Below are 20467 nucleotides of genomic sequence, written 5' to 3' on the forward strand. Positions count from 1 at the left end.
CTTGAAGCATTGTAATCAACCAATGATTAACGTCCAATTTGCTTAACTGGAAAAAGTCGGTCTAAACTTTTTCCACTTCATTCAGTGCCAAACACGTTTTTGCCTGACTAATGATGTCTTTTAAAATACAAAGCAGCAAGAAATATTTAGAAACTGTCCTAATGTAAGGAGATTCTAAATATAATTTTTTATATTTTTCCGAGTGTCTAGAGACCGCAGTTATTGAACAAATAAAATGTATGTTTCATTTGAAAAACAGTGCCTAGTTATCAAAACACTCTAAGAATTGTGTCTATTTAATTTGAGAATTGCTTCTCCCATTAAACCACCACCACTAAAAAAAAAAAAATCAGTGTAAGAAATTGACCCTACTAACTGAGTAGTCAGTTGATGGATGACTAATTGATTATTTGACCACCCTGGAACATCCCTATTAAATATGTAATTTCATTTCCTTTTTATGTTCTGAGTACTTCATTAATGTGGGAAAGTTCATTTTCTGGAGACAGGGCTGTTCTAAATCTTGCACGCAAATTGATACTATAGCTACACTGTGCCTATAAAACAGAATTTTACATAAAACATTGTAATTAGAGATGGGCATATCGATCTTGACATATTGATATTGAGGCCTTGTTTCCCAATAATGATAGATCTTCGCAGTTATAGGCATTATAACTGCCCGATTTAAGTGCTACTTATGAGAATTGCTTTCCGATATATAAAGTGCTGAAATGTTTATTGTCTCTTATCATTATAACTTCACTGTATTTGTGCATATCTTTAGAAATACTAAATTATTAACCTCGTTGGTAAAATATTTTGGAAATATAAATGGAAAATGTACATTTCCCTCTGGGGTCTGAGTATGTTTTGAGCCCTGGAGAAGTTTTGACATGCCTTGACATTTGTGCTTTCTTCAGTTGCTTAAAAACATAATGGCTAAAGTCTGATTACACTGTATTCAGCACAAACTGGGCTACGATAATATGTGAGCAACATGTATGTGCAGGTTTGTATTTTTGAGAAAATAACATTTATGCATGGTTTTTGAAATACCAATGACCAATAAGTCATTGAAATAAGGCCATATAACACACAATAAATATTTGTCCACAAGACTTTTGAGAACTGGATCTTGTAGCCTAGAGTTTTTGCTACAAAATAACGTGAAAATCATCCTGATCACTCATTCATACAAAACAATGTAGTAATTGAACTTTTGTAAGACAATTTTAGTGTTGAAATTATCAATCTGTTACCTTCAGACAATCATTAGATGTGCGTTTGCAATGTTTTGTTTTCACAAATTCTGTAGGTCGAGGTGTCAGTGAAGACATATGTTAATAGGCTGCGGTTAGCCACTATGGCCCTGTGAATAATCCTACCAATGATCTAGCACATATTGAATAGAATAAGATTCACAGTGTTGTCAGCAGACAACAATATGCAAAGTATATGAGACAGGAAGCTGCACTTTAGGAACATTCACCAATTAAGCAGAGGTCTGTTCTTTGCTCCCCAGATAAGGGTACATTTTACACAATATTGTGGTGCAGGCAAGAATGCCTTTGGGTATCAGAGAGAAAGAGAAAAGGAGGATGACAAGACATGCACAATATGGCTTGTTTGTTGTTAACTTTTTTGTTATTAGCTGCGTGGCTGTCCAAACAATTCAGTGTACTTTATTTATTTAGTAGTTTATTTATATATTAATGTATTTATCTATTTTATAATTTTTTTATAATTATTATTAATTGTTGATTAATACAAAAATAAATAAACCTTAAAAGTAGCTTATTGCATTGTATTGAGTGCATAAAATGTAATTTTGCGATTGTCCTGCAGGTGACTGCAATTCTATTACTATTCTCTTAGTGCTCTAAGATAACTACAGAGCACTCTACGTAAGTCAAATACTACTTACTGTAAGTTACGATAGCTTTGCGAAATGGGCTGCAAAGCTAAGCTGAATTGTAAGGTGGATTCTACCGTGCTTTTGGGAAACGAGGCCCTGATCGGTATAGAGCATCAATCAAGCCTCAAATAAAAATATCCTTCATTTTATTCTGAATGAATTTTAGCTGGCTAACTTGAATGATTTAAACAGTTTCCAAAACAAAACACTATCTGCACAACACATGGAATACATTACGTACATGTGCATATCTTATTGTGTTATTGGGGTTTTTTGAAATCCCAGAATTGCACCCCAGATCCTAACATCAGAAAGTTGCAATCAGTCATATGACATGTGCCAAAAGCACTTGACATCACTGACGTCAAAGCTGCCATAACGCTTCATCGTGTTGCAATTTTGAATGTTTAAATGTGTTACATTGGATTTGGACAATGATTACTGCGTAAAGGCTTAAATTTGAATCTCCTCCCCAAACAAAGCGATTACTTTTCTCAGTTTTTGAGTCACAACACTGACATTCTGAAAACTGCCTTTGCAAAATAAATAAAACAATGAGCAAATAATCAATAAATAAATAAATAAAGCAATGAGTAAATTATGACAGATTTTTAATTTACTGGGAAAAATATTGAAATCCTCTGAAATTGGTTGAATCTGTAGTGACATTTAAAATATGGAATATGGCTGATATTTCGCTGATGCAGGCAATGGACCAATTAGGATATTTTGGTGGTGCAGGCAAAAAATCACTAGGGACGTATCGTTATGGTAATGCCATGTACTCTAGAAATGTCTAAAATCTGTCTATAGACTAAATTCCATTTAGCAAACATTGTATGACTAAACTACAAGATTTCGTTTTTTTTTTTTTTTTTTTGGGGCTAATCAACAAAAGAAGCTCTTGTTTTGCACATCTTGGGAGAACTCTGAGGAAACCATCTTTCATTTCTGGATGTTGTCATTTAGAAGAACCTATGATAACATTTAGTTTTTATTTGACAGGAAATTGTTACCAGACATATGTTATGTGCTGGAGAACCTCATCCATAAATTCCACACTTGCCATTTAATCAGCAATGAAATACAATCAAGAATAAAAATTCAAATTGAGAAACTTGATTTCAGCCATACCAACATAAAATAAATACCAGAAATGCTATAAATTCTAGTGAAAGTTTAAGACAACTTTTCTCTCTAAACAAATGCTCTGCCCAAACCTTGGACTCTCAAACACTGTTGCTGCGTTTTCTATGATCCAACTTAAATAGCTGTCTTGCTTATGTAGTCATATAAGTACATTGTGCTAGGCTGTCAAGGACAATGCTCATTCTGAATTCCACAATGTAATCTCTTGTGAGATATCCATTATTCCTGTTCATCTTCTATGAAATTTGTATAGTTGGCTGACATGAAAGCCCACCAGTCAGTGTTATGAAACAACATTTTCTCCATAATCCCCAGGAATGAGTATATCTACTATGAAAGGATCCAAGGTTAGTGATTAGTTGCTATAGATACAGATCGCAGGTTTGCAGGTCTAGACTTGTAGCTTCAGGTTTGTGCTCTAACAGTGATCTTTCTCACATTAGAAGTCATTTAGGTAAGGATTACCACATAGGCAAGGGTCATCTGACATTCATCAACAAATAAAACTAAAAGCATCATCAGAATTGCCCTCTGACCACTGCCACCACCTTACATCCTCTTCTGCTCTAGATCCAATGCAAAGAATGTGCCTTGGTCACAATTGGTTACAGAGGGCATACTCTACTATTGGCTATTATAAAATGGCTATTATAGAATGTTTACTTTATGGTGCAGTATGTAAGATTCAGAATCTCATGTTATTAATGAAACCTGTGGCCATTAAGTGAACTACAGCCAGCTACCTGTTGCTCATGCTCGTGCACACACTTCATAGAGACGTGAGCATTGACCAAAACAATGATATAACGTACAAAGAGACTGAACGTGATTCACAGACATGAAACAAAGTGTGGATTTAGGTCTGACTATGCGAGACTGTAGTTTGAAGTAATCACTTTTCTTTGTATGATACATTGACTGCATTTATACGATAGCCTATGTCGGCGTTAGCTAACTAGCCAGCTTTATAAATAGCTCTTAGCTAAATTTGGTGGATGATGACAGTAGCAGTTTATAAAATAGAATGTACATTATAAATATGTTGACATAATTCAGTATTGATGTGATCCCATCATAACTGTCATTTTGATACATCTATGCTCTATAGTTTTATAATAATAGATTGTATATATTTTCTGTATAACCAAGTTACGTTACACTAATGAATGGAGCTTTTTGCATTATCTTGAACATTGTCTAGCATTCATTTCAGGTGTTATTGTAGTTTAGTTCAAATTACACAGATCAATCCTTATGATGCTATATTTCACATGTTTGCAGTTATGTAAGCTTACCTGTCCACTATGAAGAATGGCATTTCAGGGTCGGTTTTGATCCCCAAAACCAAATGAAGGTCCCTCCAGGAATCAAATGCCCTGACAATGTTCACTCTATTTTTCGCTCGACCACAATCATGTTCCCGCTTAGCCAGATGGGATTAAGTAGATAAATGTTTTTTTGGCTTACTCAGAGTGTGTGTCCCTCTAATGGATGCCAGCCGCACCTCTCCGGGGGGATCGGAGGCAATCCTCCAGCCCCTGGTGGACAGAACGCCCCGCCGCATTCTCGGGGAACAGAAGGGGTCTCCCCCGCCCCTGGCAGCGGTTCTCCCGCTCCAGGCGGTCGGCAGTGAGCCACTCCCCGCTCGCGGTCTCAGATTCCACCCCGTTTCAGCGGCTGGTAGTGGACTCCTCCGCCCCTGGCAGGCCCTGACCACTCCAGGCGGTCGGTTAAGAGCCCCTTCTCCCCTCGCGGTCGGCAGCCATTCCTCCGCTTCCAGGCAGCCGGGCTCCTCGTCCCCCGGCAGATGGCCGCATAGGCTGCTCCATTGGGGTGGACGGTAGTGGCGAGAACTCTACTACGGCGTATCCCTCCTCCTTCCTGTGTTTCGGCACCAGTGTAAAGCAGTTCAATGGAAAGGAGGAAGCGAGAACCGGCTTGGCAACATAAATAATATTTTAATGATTAACTTAATCCAAAGACAAAAAAACACACATGTGACGGACATGTCCGTAAACAATCTCTCTCACCCGCACCATCCTCCGCAGTTGGCCTTTATCCATTTTACATTTTTATCCATTTGGCAGACGCTTTTATCCAAAGCGACTTACAGTGCACTTATTACAGGGACAATCCCCCTGGAGCAACCTGGAGTTAAGTGTCTTGCTCAAGGACACAATGGTGGTGACTGTGGGGTTCGAACCAGCAACCTTCTGATTACCAGTTATGTGCTTTAGCCCACTACGGTACCACCACTCCATTTATCCCTCTCGGAGGCTTGATTAGACTGATAAGGGACCGGGTGTGTAGAATCATGACCTTTGACACCACGACAGTTCCATTGAATGATACTGTTGCTTGTCAAGTTGGTAGCACAGGAACTTGGACACTACTCCTACTCATGGGAGAAGGACTCCGACTGCGGAGTTCTAAGATCTTTGCCATATCTACATCTTTTATATGATCAGCTTTCTGTGGCCTGTTCTCCCGACTTTGTGGCTGTGCTTTTGTGCTTTGGTGAGGCTTCTTTCCTTTTAATATTAGGGAATGTTCCATTGTCGGATTTGGTTCTTCTCTAGCTCCGGTTTGTGATTGACTGGTAGAGGTTTGAGTGCTTTGTGCTTTCTTTTTTGACGAAGGTGAGTTTTTGTTGCCTTTTGATTGCCAGGTCACATCTGACTGGCACTCAACTGTATATCTGGTTGGCAATGTAACAGATGCAAAGGATTTCTCAGCCTTAAAATTTGGGATCTTTTCCACCTCTTTGCAAGCTTCTACATAGTTTACTTTTTTTGACATTTTACTCTTTGGATTTATTTTTATTTGATCCATATAGGACAGTGTTTTGATGAGGCCGGATGATCTCCTGAGCAATTTCAGCATTTGGATGGTTTTAAACAGGTTTCATCATGCCTGTAACAGGTAGGATTGTTCTTGCACCCAGCAGAACTATGACCAAACCTCTGACAATTGAAGCATCTTAGGGGGTTAGGGGTCATTTGGTCTCCTTTTTTAATTGTAATCCTCTTTACATTTGTAACACCTTGCTGTGCTAGTTCTAAAGCAATTTCAGTCTCATCTATGTCATGAAGTTCTCTGGTTCTTATTATGCCTTTGCTGGAGTTTAGGTATGGATGTAAAGATGCTTTCATAGGGACACCAGCCAAAGTGTTTGCATGCAGTAGATTATCTACGTTAACTTTCTTTGTACATTCGACCAGAATCTGGCCTGATGCTTTTTCACATCTTTTTCAACACAGTTCCTGCAATCCCTGGAATTCCTTTTTGAATTGCAATAGAGGAGAGTTTTGAAAGTGCCATGTCAGGTGATTGAGATTCTAAGATTATAAATCTCTCCCATTTTTTGGGGAGAGAACAGATGGGGTCTCCCCCGCTCCTGGCAGCGGTTCTCTCGCTCCAGGCGGTCAGCAGCGAGCCCCTTTTCATTTTTTGAAACAAGTCTATATCTAACATTCTGAATTTTCTTCTAGCATCCGTCTTTTGGGGGTTTGTTTGTTTGCCATATTTTTTATGTTTTATTTCATCAATCGTGCTCCCCACCCACCTCTGAGCCAAACAAGGGGATGCACAGAGCCGTGGAACTCCAGCAGATATGCACATATGCACCAGGGATACAAGAAAGGTATACTCTTGCAATGAGAGCTAGAAGCTCAAATTGCTCGATTGACCCTATGCCACCTCAGGGAAAAATGACTTTATGGCTGATTTAAATGCCAGTAATTGCCCAGGGCACGTCATGACTAGCGCTTGATTGGATCAGGTCTCTCCAAACACCAGTATGTATGAAATTAGAGCCAAAGCATTGTGTTGGATCTGGGGGAGCCGCAGCTGCCCGCATTCCTCAAAATGCCAGGATCTCTTCTTCCATAGACACGGGTCACAACTTACGGCCAACAAGTCGCCTCATTTGCCGCCTTTTACGAACAGCAAGGGGGTGCTAGGGACATATTCTACCCCTGGTCCCCATGGGGGAAATTTGGTCAACAAGTCACTGTATGTTCATAAAAGGCTTAACACAACATAAAATCATTTATATCAATCTGCTTAAAAGGTTTTGATCCAATTATGATCCAACAAATATTTTTGGAACAGTCAAATACCTCAAACATGAAGATTACAGACTGACGGTCTGATATGCTCCACAAGCTTCTATATATACTGTATTGAACAGATTTTTAGAACAAATTCTATTGATCAAAATATCATCAAATTAACTGTTGTAATCTCACATTATTAAATTACTATATAATTTGCTATTATGGCCAGCCGACATAAACATATCCACAAAAATAAGTTGTCTTACCTTTCGCTTTGAACGTTCAGATTTCTTGGACATAATTTTCATCTTTTTATGAAGATGATACAATACCTGAAATTCAAACAAAATGCCACATTAATGTCTGACTGTTTAAACTAAGACTGTAGTGTACATTAATACTCATCCAACCTTAAACTAGAAGTTACACATTAAATACATTATATATCCTTACATTAAAAATAATGAAAGTATGTTTTTATATAAAAAAACATCTAAAAAAGTAAAGTTTTTATCTAAAATTGCAAAATAAAAGTCAGACTCTCCACTGAATGTTATGTATACTATATACTCCTAATACGAATTATGCTTACAATAGTAATATTATGGGTGTTAGGGGTGCAGTGGTTGGTTGGCTTTATTTTCACCAAAAGAAAATATATTTTCTGCCTTCAAAATCTATGTAGTGGTCATAGTCCAAATGCGACAATATCGAAAGTTGGTTGTGACTCCATAATTACTGATTACGGTTCCCTATCGAGAGGTCTCTCCTATTGCATAAGTAGCTTACGCTATGGGAAAACTCAGTTTCTCGAGAAATATTGAAGTCTTTATGTAAAACGCATTGCAGCCGCACAGCAGACAGTAATGAGCGAGGCAGCTCGGTCATTGGCTGTGCTGCGGCAACTGCTCGAACCAATGTTTGGGCGACTCTGAATGCGCGACCAATGGGCGCGCGCCTCGCGTGCTCAGAGCCCGCCGAAATTAGCATAGCCAGGCTATATAATGGGCACCCCATCATACGAGTTCCTTTAGATTTAATCTCCTTCAGCGAAGACCTCCTCTTCGCTGGATCCTCCGGATTGTTGGAGTCTTTCGCCCTTCAGCTGCCTTCGAAGCCTTCTGCTACGCCATCCGGCGCGCATCACTATATCCTTTTTACTAAGCTACTTTGCAAGTGTTCGCCTTTGCGACACTTTTTGTATTTAGTAAAAGAGCAAATTCGAGGCGTTGTTCCAAATGCCTTCGACCTGTGCCTCGTGCAGAGGCCTTCTTCCTGACAGGGACCATCACATTATCTGCACTCGCTGCCTGGGACCTGACCACGCAGAAGCTGCTTTCACTCGAGGCGGATGCCCCGAATGTGACTCCCTGGGCCTCAACGAGCCGCGTGCTCGCTTCGTTGCCTTCGCCGCGAACGAGCCTGCTACCACCGTGCTGCCGTCCCCTCTGTTCGAGCCGCGCAAGAAAAAAGCGCCGCTCACGGAGGCCGCCAGAGCACGCGGACTTCAGTGACGTCACGCCGGGCCAGTCCCCGCGTGCTTCACCACCACCCGAGAACTCCCCGCCGCCAGTCCAATTCACGCAGACAGACCAGCACCCCTCCAACAGAGCGGTGGGTCTCATCTCGTTCGGCGCGCCAGGGGACGACGGTGAAAATGTTGACAGCCTTTCCAATTGGCGCTGCATCCGACGACTGGCCGGGCTCGGCCTTCGACCCTGCGCCGTTGACATTAGCGGACACGAGCACGGGCACCAGCACGGTAAGAGAGTTCACTGAACGCTTCACTGCAGCGAGCAAAACATGTAAAACATTACCCAGTCCCCTTACAGGGGGCTGGAAATGTCTGTACAGCAGTCAATGGGCCAGTCACAGAACTCGCTCACCTGCAATCAAATGCCGTTTTAACGGCAACACACAGAAATCACAAGAGTCATTTTCTGCCTGTGTCACTAAGGGGTCACGTGTCCACACTAAAGTGCGCACTCCCACATATCAATACTGTCCAAACAGTGCCGAATACTTTCCCAGCTCGAGCTGGACGCCCCATAAATGTAGATCGTGTGCCTATTGTCATGTATGCACCACTACACACAAGCACTGTTCCCACAGTTATAAACACTTCCCCAGTAAAAGCGGAAATACTATAAATGTAGCCGCGTGCCTGCTGTCCTGCACGCACCCCTACACACAAACACTGTATGCATGGCCAAAAACCCTGCCGCTAGCGGGAGGCTTTATGAAAGTGGCGCGCGTGCCTACCACAGTAGATGCACCCCCACCCATAAGCGCTGCCCATACAGTTCCAAACAGATCTCTGGCTCACGCCGCGAGCATCACAGATGCGACGCGTGAGACAAGAAACTCCCCGCTAAGAGCGGGAAGCTTTATGGAAGTGGCGCGCGTGCCTATTACAATGTATGCACCCCCACCCGTAAACACTGTCGTTTCAAACATTTCTCCGGCTCTTGCTGCGAGCATTACGGAGATAGCGCGCGTGCCTGTAATCTCACACGCACCCCTGCACTCAACAAAGCTGCTCAGCGCGCGCCCGCGCCTCTGAGAGCTGTAAGCTCAGTGTTAGCACATTTTCTGCCTGCGTCACAAAGGGGTCACGTGTCCACACTAAAGTGCGCACTCCCACAGTTACAAACACTGTATGCGTGACCAAAAACACCCCGCCATGAGCGGAGGCTTTATGTAAGTGGCGCGCGTGCCTACTACAGTATATGCACCCCCACCCATAAGCGCTGCCCATACAGTTTCAAACAATTCTCTGGCTCATGTCGCGAGCATCACAGATGTGACACGCGAGCCAAGAAACTCCCCACTAAGAGCGGGAAGCTTTATGAAAGTGGCGCGCGTGCCTATTACAATGTATGCACCCCCACCTGTAAACACTGTCTATACAGTTTCAAACATTTCTCCAGCTGCAAGCATTACGGAGATAGCGCGCGTGCCTGTAATCTCACACGCACCCCTGCACTCGGCACTCAACACAGTTGCTCAGCGCGCGCCCGCGCCTCTGAGAGCTGTAAGCTCAGTGTTAGCACATTTTCTGCCTGCGTCACTAAGGGGTCACGTGTCCACACTAAAGTGCGCATTCCCACAGTTACAAACACTGTATGCATGGCCAAAAACACTCCGCCGCGAGCGGGAGGCTTTATGAAAGTGGCGCGCGTGCCTACTACAGTAGATGCACCCCCACCCATAAGCGCTGCACATACAGTTTCAAACAGTTCTCTGTCTTATGCCGCAACCATCACAGATGCGACGCGCGAGCTAAGAAACTCCCGCTAAGAGCGGAAGCTTTATGAAAGTGGCGCGCGTGCCTATTACAATGTATGCACCCCCACCTGTAAACACTGTCTATACAGTTTCAAACATTTCTCCAGCTCACGATGCGAGCATTACGGAGATAGCGTGTGTGCCTGTAAGCTCACACGCACCCCTGCACTTGGCACTCAACACGGCTGCTCAGCGCGCACCTGCGCCTCTGGGAGCTGTAAACTCAGTGTTAGCACAAGGCAATTTGCTGGTGGGGCCCATAGTCACTGCGACACGCCCCCAGCCAACATTCAGCCCATATCTGTGCGAGCAAAAGCCTGGGAAAAAATCCCCGACATGCCAAAATGGGTTTTGAACATAATAAAACACGGTTACTCACTTCAATTCGCTACGAGACCACCCGCTTTCAGCGGTGGTCGAGACGAAAGTGAGGAAAGATGTGTCACATGTTCTACGCACCGAGGTGCTCGAACTGATAGAGAAGGGCGTTATAGAAACTGTTCCTCCCTCTATGAGCGAGGCGGGTTTTTACAGCCGCTATTTTCTCGTCCCGAAAAAGGACGGTGGCCTCCGCCTGTAGATCTCAGACATCTGAACAAAGCTTTTATGATTCGCTCGTTCAGAATGTTAACAACCAAACATATCCTCGCGCAAGTTCGCCCCGGGGGTTGGTTTCTATCAGTGGATTTGAAAGACGCTTACTTTCACATTCTGATAGCGCCTCATCACAGGCCTTTTCTGAGATTCGCTTTCGAGGGACAGTTATACCAGTACACAGTACTACCATTCGGCCTATCATTGGCCCCCGTACATTCACGAAATGTATGGACGCGGCACTTTCCCCTGAGACAGCGGGAGTGCGAATACTGAATTACCTCGACGATTGGCTGATCATAGCACAATCAGAGGGTCAGTTAACGACGCACAGATCTTGGATTATCAGCCATCTAGAATGCCTGGGTCTGAGAATCAATATTGCAAAGAGCGTGCTATCCCCAGCCAGAATATCTCTTCTGGGAATAGTGCTAGACTCAGTGCAGATGACAGCGTGCCTCTCATCAGAGCGCGCTCTCTATTCGACGCCTTGCAACATCATTCAGAAAGAGCGCACCCGTCAAACGATTTCAAAGAATGCTCGGTCTCATGGCCTCGGCATCAGCTGTACTCCAGCTAGGATTGTTGCACATGCGTCCTCTCCAGCGCTGGCTCAAGAGCCGTGTCCCCACTCACGCGTGGCGCTCGGGCCACTTTTTGATCAGAGCGAATCACGGCTGTATAAAAGCCCTGATGCCCTGGAAAGCCATCAACTGGTATCAAACCGGCGTGAGGCTGGGCGTGAACACGTGGAGAAAAATGACCACAACAGATGCCTCCAAAATAGGATGGGGGGCCCTTTACGAGGGCAGGCCTGTCTCCGGCTTTTGGTCAAACCCGGAAAAGCGCCTACATATAAACTGTCTGGAAATGAAGGCGGTCGCCTTGTCTCTCAGAGCCCTGCTTCCGTACCTGAAAAACGAACACGTCCTGGTCCGAACGGACAACATGACGGTAGTTTCGCATATAAATCGGCAGGGTGGACTTAGGTTGAGCTCCCTGCACTCTATGGAGGGCCCTCCATGCATGGCCCATCAACGGGTTCCCGAGAACCTCCCCAGTGGAGTTTTGAGAACCATCACTGAGGCGCGAGCACCCTCTACGAGGCTTTATATGCCCAAAAGTGGAAAGTGTTCAGTGACTGGTGTGATACCAAGAGCTTGAACCCCAAATCGTGTGAGATACCAAGTGTACTCGCCTTTTTGCAAGAGCTGCTGGAGGCGGGTCGCACACCCTCCACGCTCAAAGTCTATGTGGCTGCCATAGCGGCGCCGCACAATCCTGATAAAGGACATTCATTAGGGAAAAGCGATCTAATCATTCGTTTCCTAAGAGGCTTAGGAGGATGAACCCTCCTCGCCCCCTCGGTGCCGATCTGGGACCTGGCCACAGTCCTGGACGCACTCAAGAGTGCCCCGTTAGAACCTCTCCGAACCGTGCACCATAAACAGCAAAACTGCGCTCTTGCTGGCACTCGCTTCAGTCAAGAGAGTGGGCTGACCTGCAGCGCTGTCATCAAGCTGCTTGCCTGGAATTTGGACCTAACGACTGCAGAGTTGTCCTTAGGCCAAAGCACGGGTATATTCCTAAAGTGCTCTCCACACCCTTCAGAGCACAGGTGATATCTCTGGCAGCTTATCGTCCCCAGCAGACTAAAGCGACGCTAATTTACTCTGCCCCATCAGGGCTCAGAGTATATTTGGAACGTTCTGCCCTGTTCAGACAGACGGAACAATTATTCAGTATGCTTTGGCGGCCGCACTAAAGGTCTCGCGAGTCTCAAAGCAAAGAATATCAGCTGGATAGTGGATGCTATAGCGCTAGCTTATGAAGCCAAAGGCCTTCAATGCCCCTTAGGCGTCAGAGCTCACTCTACGAGGAGCATGGCCTCCTCGTGGGCTTGGTCGTGTGGGATACCCATTTAAGATATTTGTGCGGCGGCGGGCTGGGCCTCGCCTTCGACATTTATCAGGTTTTATAACCTACAGGTCCCCTCATTGCATTCCAACATTCTATCAGCCTGACTGTAGAATGGACTGGAGTATGTATATGCTGAGCATTATCTCCTCCCTTATAAGGTCCGTCCCTGACCGACTCAGAGGATTTTTTATGCATATCAGTACATAGAAAAATGCATTCCAACATTCTATCAGCCTGACTGTAGAATGGACTGGAGTATGTATATGCTGAGCATTATCTCCTCCCTTATAAGATCCGTCTCTGACCGACTCAGAGGATTTTTTATGCATGCCAGTACATAGAAAAATGCATTCCAACATTCTATCAGCCTAACTGTAGAATGGACTGGAGTATGTATATGCTGAGCATCATCTCCTCCCTTACAAGGTCCGTCTCTGACTGACTTAAAGGATTTTTTATGCATATCAGCACATAGAAAACTCAGTACATAAGATATGTGCTTGTGTTTGTACTATGAGCGCCCCACCATTGACCACCTTGGAAGGGCGCTCTATACTATCCCATTATGTAGCTCGCTGTTGGCCGGCTCGTGGAATAATCACTTTTCTTTAAGGCTCAGGCATCTGCCTCTGGCCTTATAGAGCGAAGTCAGCACGCACAGCGTTTTACATGGTGTTCCCATAGCGTAAGCTACTTTCGCAATAGGAGAGACCTCTCGATAGGGAACGACTCGGTTACTAACGTAACCTCAGTTCCCTGAGAGGAGGGAACGAGTATTGCGTAAGCTGCCGTGCTTGAGCTTGGTCAGTTCGCTTCAGTCGATTGAACCTAAAGGAACTCGTATGACGGGGTGCCCATTATATAGCCTGGCTATGCTAATTTCGGCGGGCTCTGAGCGCGTGAACGCGAGGCGCGCGCCCAAGTTCAGAGTCGCCCCGTCATTGGTTCGAGCAATTGCCGCAGCACAGCCAATGACCGAGCTACCTCGCTCATTACTGTCTGCTGTGCAGCTGCAATGCGTTTTACATAAAGACTTCAATATTTCTCGAGAAACGGAGTTTTCCCATAGCGTAAGCTACTTACGCAATACTCGTTCCCTCCTCTCAGGGAACCGAGGTTACGTTAGTAACAGAGTCGTTATCTTGCCTAACTATGCAGCACTATCTGACTTTCCACAATGAAGTAACTGCAACTACAAATACACAGTTTTACTGAAGACAAATTGAGGAACACCCATTTATAACGTATTGAAGAGAGGAGTATAGTCCTTATTCAGTGTACCAGCAATTACATTTTTTTATGGGAAAAAAATCACTGTATAAAGCTGAATAAAGCAGGGTTGCCAACTCTGGTTACCAGATTGGTGAGATTTTGATGACATGGAGGGAATCAATCACACAGGACATACACATCCACATGCTCAAAGTTGGTCAGTTACATAACTGTAATTCATTCCTAATCAACATAATTAATTAATTGCATTTTACCTTTACATTGAATATATTGAAGTTATCTGAAACCTTTCAAATTTGACATAATTTTTACTTAGGTCCTATGGGAAATCAAACCAACAAACTTCCTAATTTTGTAAGTCACTTTGGATAAAAGCATATTTTATTTTAAATAACACCTTAATTTCGTTGGGCTAGTTATAATATTCTTACAGCTGGACTGTGCTTCCAGTAAAAATGTTTCAAAATAAAACAGTCTATTGTTTTCATTTCATCACACACTTAATAATTTACAGTAAGCCATCTCTTGAAATATCTGAAGGCACACATGACCAGTTTTTTGAATATTAGACATAATTAGAACAGGAGGAAATCTTTGTCCATAATTTATGGAGGTCCAGACTTTAAACCCTTTACTTCTACATTTTAACTTCCCTTATGAACATCAGTACACAGCACACATGTATCCATCACAAATTCGTTTCATTCCCGTCAAAAATGAAAGATGACGCTACTCTGAATAAGGTCAAAAAAAAAAAAAAAAAAAAAAAGAAAAAGCCTGCAATGCTCAATTGCAGAACTATACCATTAACTCTACGTGTGGGCGAATGCTACCTGTTGTCATCTTACAGCAAAATGAGAACACGTTGACAAAGATTTAAAAATTTGAACCACTACTGTGCCCTAAGTGAATTATTATTGTGACCAAATCTGTAATCTGTAATTTTAACAGTAAAATACTGTAAAAATGCTACAGAAATAAAATCCTAATTGATTAACAAATATTTACAGTAAAATATCCAGTAAAATGTTTTAATATATTTTAAAAGACAATACAATAGTTTTTACAATAAAATAGTGTAAAAATTGAAATTTTTAGATGTAAAAAGTAAGATTTTCCTGTATAATTAATGGTAAAAATTTACATTATTTTAAACAAGAGAGTACATGTACTTTTTACAGTAAATTATTATTAAAATTACAGTAAAAAAGAGTAATCGGGCATTCCCAGAATTCTCTGCCTGACCTGATAACATTTCATTATATTTTATGGGAATAGTTGTTTTATAATATTTTTAATATCAGTTACGTACACTGCGGTGTTCTGTGTTATATTTTATGTAATTAAATGAATGTTTACTGCATTATTTAAATTTCACATGTGTTACCCTGATTGTGGGATAGGATTTTTTTTACAGTGTGGGATAATCATTTTAACCCAACCCATAATAACAATGTTGGTGAAACGAACCCTGCAGTAAACAGTCATGCGCCAACCTTTGTAATAATTAAATCCACGCAAAATTCAAGAGCCAACATAACTCCCATTTTTAAACTGGGTTATAATTTTGTTTAGATTTCCCAAAGGCTCCCAAAAAGCTCTTTCAATATCACTCTTTCACTTTTAAGAATACATTAGCTCGTGCAAGACGCTTAAAATTAGTTTAACTCTGCCATTATGTTGATGAATTCTTACCTTGGCATAACAGCACGTGATCAAAATCAGCGGTAACAGATAACCCATCACTAAAATGGTCACTTTGTATGTGTGCTTTGCCATCCATTCGGTCCATACCTCCCAACAGAAAGAGCTGTTGGGCGCCTTGGGGTGATCCGTCAAAATTTGGCGCTGCGCAACCGGGACGGCAAAGACAAAGGAAAGCATCCAAATGACACAAACGCCAATGAGCGCATTCCTCCGGTTACGAATGCATGGGGACTTTTTGGAGAGAACAACGGCAATGTACCTGTCCACGGACATGGCCACCAGCGTGAAAATGCTCACCAGCATGCTGACCATGACAAAATAGTGCACGAATTTACACAGAAACGCCCCGAAGATCCACTCGGGAAGGGAGTATATAGTGGCCTGAAAAGGGACGCAAAACAGGAGAAAACATAAGTCTGCTATACTAAGATTGAGGATGAATATGTTAGTGGTGCTTCTTGAGCGCCTCGACTTTATTTTCCCAATGACAACAATCACCAGAGTGTTCCCAATGATTCCCAAGAAAAATATACATCCAAATATGATGGGCACAATCACTACCTCCGGACCAAAAGTGTTGGTCGTGTCGTTCGTGTCCATGTGCTCTTCCGTCCAAATTATCGTTTCATTTCGGGATAACCCCATGTTTCCATGGATTCAAGAAGTCCGTTCGAAATAAAAAGGACCCAAATCCGTTCATGAGCGATTAAACTGGTCAAATCACTGCTCAGTTTTTTTCATCTTCTTAAATTCATAATTTCCCAAGTTAGCGCGCACTGGCACATCTTCGCCGTTCAGCGCAAGCTTAGTTGTGGAGTAGCCTGCTTGGGAAGGCTGGGAAACGCACCTGCTGGGTGTGAAACGCACATCATAATAAATCGTATATTTCTTCATGCTGGAACACGGGCGTTACACAAAAGGTTTGCTACGGAATGTTTCCTGTGTAGTGATATGTTTTATATCCTCTCAGTTTAGTTAATAAAGTTATTTATTATATTATTATTTTTGTGTGTCATGGCAATAACCATGTCGCTGGGTAAAAGAGCACTGACATTCATCCATTTGCTTATGCAGACGCTTTTATATAAAGCGACTTACAGTGCACTTATTACAGGGACAATTCCCCCTGAACAACGCTCAAGGACACAATGGTGGTGGCTGTGGGGATCGAACCAGCGACCTTCTGATTAACAGTTATGTGCTTTAGCCCACTACGCCACCACCTCTCATACTTGTGTCTGCGACAGCATCTCCGTATTTATAAATGAACTTGGCTTTATCTAGAAAAATGTCTGAGGACCTTTTCACTTGTTTTCCCATTATTATAAAGTGCCAAGCTAACCTACAACATGCAGACTCAGTGACTCACTTGTGTGTATGCTTGCATTTGATCGGCAGCCTGCTATTACAATATTAAAGTTTTTTCATACCTGCAGAATGTCCCAGAACTAGAGATTTTAATTCCTTGCATTTATATAGCGCTTTTCTAGGCACTCAAAGCGCTTTACATAGTATAGGGGGAATCTCCTCAACCACCACCAGAGTGCAGCATCCACCTGGATGATGCGACGGCAGCCATAGTGCGCCAGACCACACACACACACACACACACACCAGCTATTGGTGGAGAGGAGAGAGTATAGTTATGTAGCCTATTCAGGGATGGAGATTAATACAATGTCATGGTAGATAGGGGCCAATGGGGGTATTTGGCCAAGACACCGGGGTTACACCCCTACACTTTACAAGAAGTGTCCTGGGATTTTAATGACCACAGAGAGTCAGGACCTCGGTTTAACATCTCATCCGAAGGATGGTGCCTTTTTTTACAGTATAGTGTCCCCATCACTATACTGGGGCATTAGGACCCACACAGACTGTAGGTTGAGCACCCCCTGCTGGCCTCCCTAATACCACTTCCAGCAGCAGCAACCTTGGTTTTCCCCAGTAGGTCTTCCATATATATATATATATATATATATATATATATATATATATATATATATATATATATGAATGAAAGGTCCAAAACACAGGCAAACTTCACTCAGGGTCTTTTATTTCCGACTGTGACCGTAGAGGCACAGCATTAAAAAAAATAGCTTTGGCTTTTCAGGGTTGAAAATGTTTTAGGAAACATAAAATCCAGGAATTTACAAAAGTACAAAACAAAACCTAAATGTGGCTTTTCTGTAACTATAACACCAAAAGACAACGGCAGTGGCCTTTACACTCTTTTCGGTATTGACGAACACAATCTGGGTCTCACAGAGCGCCTATTCAGCACTATTTCTCCCCTGCTCTTCGATAGATCAATGAACAGTATTTTTGGACACAAAGAGAAACACTTCACATGGCTCACGATCAGTTGTCATCAATCGTTACATATTGCATCGTCATCACCTCAGTTTACTTCCCACTGATTCAATTTCGAGATAATACAAGTGGATATCTTTCACCCTTTTGTTTTTTTTATCGAGTTATCACTTGTATATCTCAACACACGGATAAAGCAACATATACTCTGCTGATCGCGCTGCTCACACTCTGCTACCCGTGCAGCTTCGACACTAACTCCCGCGATACTGACTTCCAGACGAGAGCTCAGCAACCAAAGTTTTAAAGGGCCAGCGTCATAATTTAACAGAATTGAATCAGTATCTGTATACATCATTCATGCATTACTAGTACTATATGACATCAGTCCCAATTACACATTTATATGTAAGATCTTTTCACTTCCCCTGGTTACACTCTCCCCTGCTGACAGTCAACGTCCTCGGTGAATACTAACTTTTGTTTATTCCTCAAGCCCCCCCTGGAGCCCCCTGAAGTGTAAAGGACCATACCTGCCAACACCTGGGAAAGCAGATCAGGGCTCAAAGTCATTGAATTACAAGCCGACTTAGGTAATCTATTTAGATTACTGTGTACCCCAGCTGTTGATTTCTGTGTCTTACACGGCTCAGGACATGGTATCTTTAACTGAGCTCTACTTTCTTTTTTCCTTCTAGGTGCGGGTACAGGCTCCAACACCGACGCTTCAACAGGTAAGTCAATATCTTCTGACTCTAATCCAACAGGCTCAAGCTCTACTTCCAGAGTTTCATGAGGAACCTCTTTAATTTCCTCCTCCTGATCTCTAGTCCTACTACTAGGTTCAATAACTTGTGGTTCTTGTACTTCCAGTGTTGGTTTAAGCCTTGGTTCCTCCCTTGGACATCGGACTTCTTCCACCAACACACACTCTACATCCAGTGATGGCATTTCCATCTCCAAAACTGGGGTATGTATGTCCTTAACAGGTGGCTTCCGAATTCTTGGTGCTGGCACCGGAACCTTATTCATGTAAGGTCTGAGATTGGATCGGTGTACCCTTCTTATTGATCCTCCTTCCATAGGCTCTACCGCATACATTGATCCTTGGACCTCTATTACTTTATACACAGTAGATGACCATGTGTCTTGGATTTTGTTCCTCCCGGGAGGTCGATGGCGCAGGTACACACACTGTCCAACCTCCACTGCTGGGCAATACATTTTCTCTTCTTGCTGTGCCACTCTGTCTGCCGCTTTTCTCTCCGCATACTCTTTTGCTCGGACATGTGCATCCAGGAGTCGTTCCTTGTGTGCGTTCAGCCAGTCTTGCCCCAAGACAGCATCTGGTTCTTGGCCCAGCAAGGCATCGATCGGAAGATGGGGTTGAATGCCAAACAGCAAATGATATGGTGAATAGCCTGTTGAGGAATGTGGCGTCACATTATAGGCATACACAAGCTCTGCTAGGTGCTCTGGCCATTTGCGTTTTTTTTCTGGTGGGAGCGTTCGTAGGAGGTCATGGAGAGTTCTGTTGAACCTCTCGCACTGTGGATTTCCCTGAGGGTGATGTGGTGTCGTGCGAGTTTTCTTTACTCCATAGAGCTTGCAAAGCTCAGCAATGACAGCGCTCTCAAAATTCCTACCCTGGTCGGAATGTAGGCGTTATGGCACTCCATACTTCAAAAACCATTCTTTTAGGATGATCTTAGCGATAGTCTCTGCCTTTTGATCACGGGTTGGAAATGCCTGACTAAATTTGGTGAATACGTCCGTCACCACAAGGACATTTTCACGGCTATCTGTAGCTGGCTCTAGAGTGGTAAAATCTACTGCAACAACTTCCAGTGGTCGGGAAGCTAGAAATGGTGTCCAGGGTGCTTGGATTTTAGGGTGCGGCATCTTTGCCAACACACACCGCTGACAACTTTTCACCCATTTCTCCACATCCTCGTACATACCTCCCCAAAAGCACCTTTGCTTTAACAAGCTCAGGGTTCGTTCTATGCCTTGATGCCCCAATTGATCATGGACGCTTTTCAGAACCTGCTCAGTCAGGCATGTAGGTAACAGTATCTGGTGGCACTCCCCATTGTGAACATCTTCCACTACACGATACAGAAGTCCTTCTTTCTCCCTTATTTTCTTCCACTGTTTCAATAGGGACCGCACAGATTTGGACAACTCTTTTCTCTCCTGGTAAGTTGGCTTTTCTTTCTGCTCAGGAACTTCCTGAAGACACAGAGAGTCGGATCGGTCTCCTGAAACTGGCGGAAATCTGCCT

At 43.2% G+C, this 20467-nt stretch overlaps 1 protein-coding gene across 1 annotated transcript in view; it reads right to left on the bottom strand.

Moving 5' to 3' along the window:
• LOC127633556 (galanin receptor type 1-like) overlaps positions 1 to 16523 on the bottom strand; it is a 44864-nt gene extending 28341 nt beyond the window's left edge. The window contains exons 1-2 of the mRNA XM_052112784.1: positions 15856 to 16523; positions 7392 to 7457 (exon numbers count right to left, since the gene is read on the bottom strand). Of these exons, the coding sequence (XP_051968744.1) occupies positions 7392 to 7457; positions 15856 to 16512 (723 nt within the window). The 5' untranslated portion in view covers positions 16513 to 16523. The remainder of the gene's footprint in view (positions 1 to 7391; positions 7458 to 15855) is intronic.
• Between the last annotated feature and the right edge of the window lie 3944 nt (positions 16524 to 20467).

This window comes from Xyrauchen texanus, chromosome 1 (assembly GCF_025860055.1).
Source record: "Xyrauchen texanus isolate HMW12.3.18 chromosome 1, RBS_HiC_50CHRs, whole genome shotgun sequence".
NCBI classification, from domain to species: domain Eukaryota; kingdom Metazoa; phylum Chordata; class Actinopteri; order Cypriniformes; family Catostomidae; genus Xyrauchen; species Xyrauchen texanus.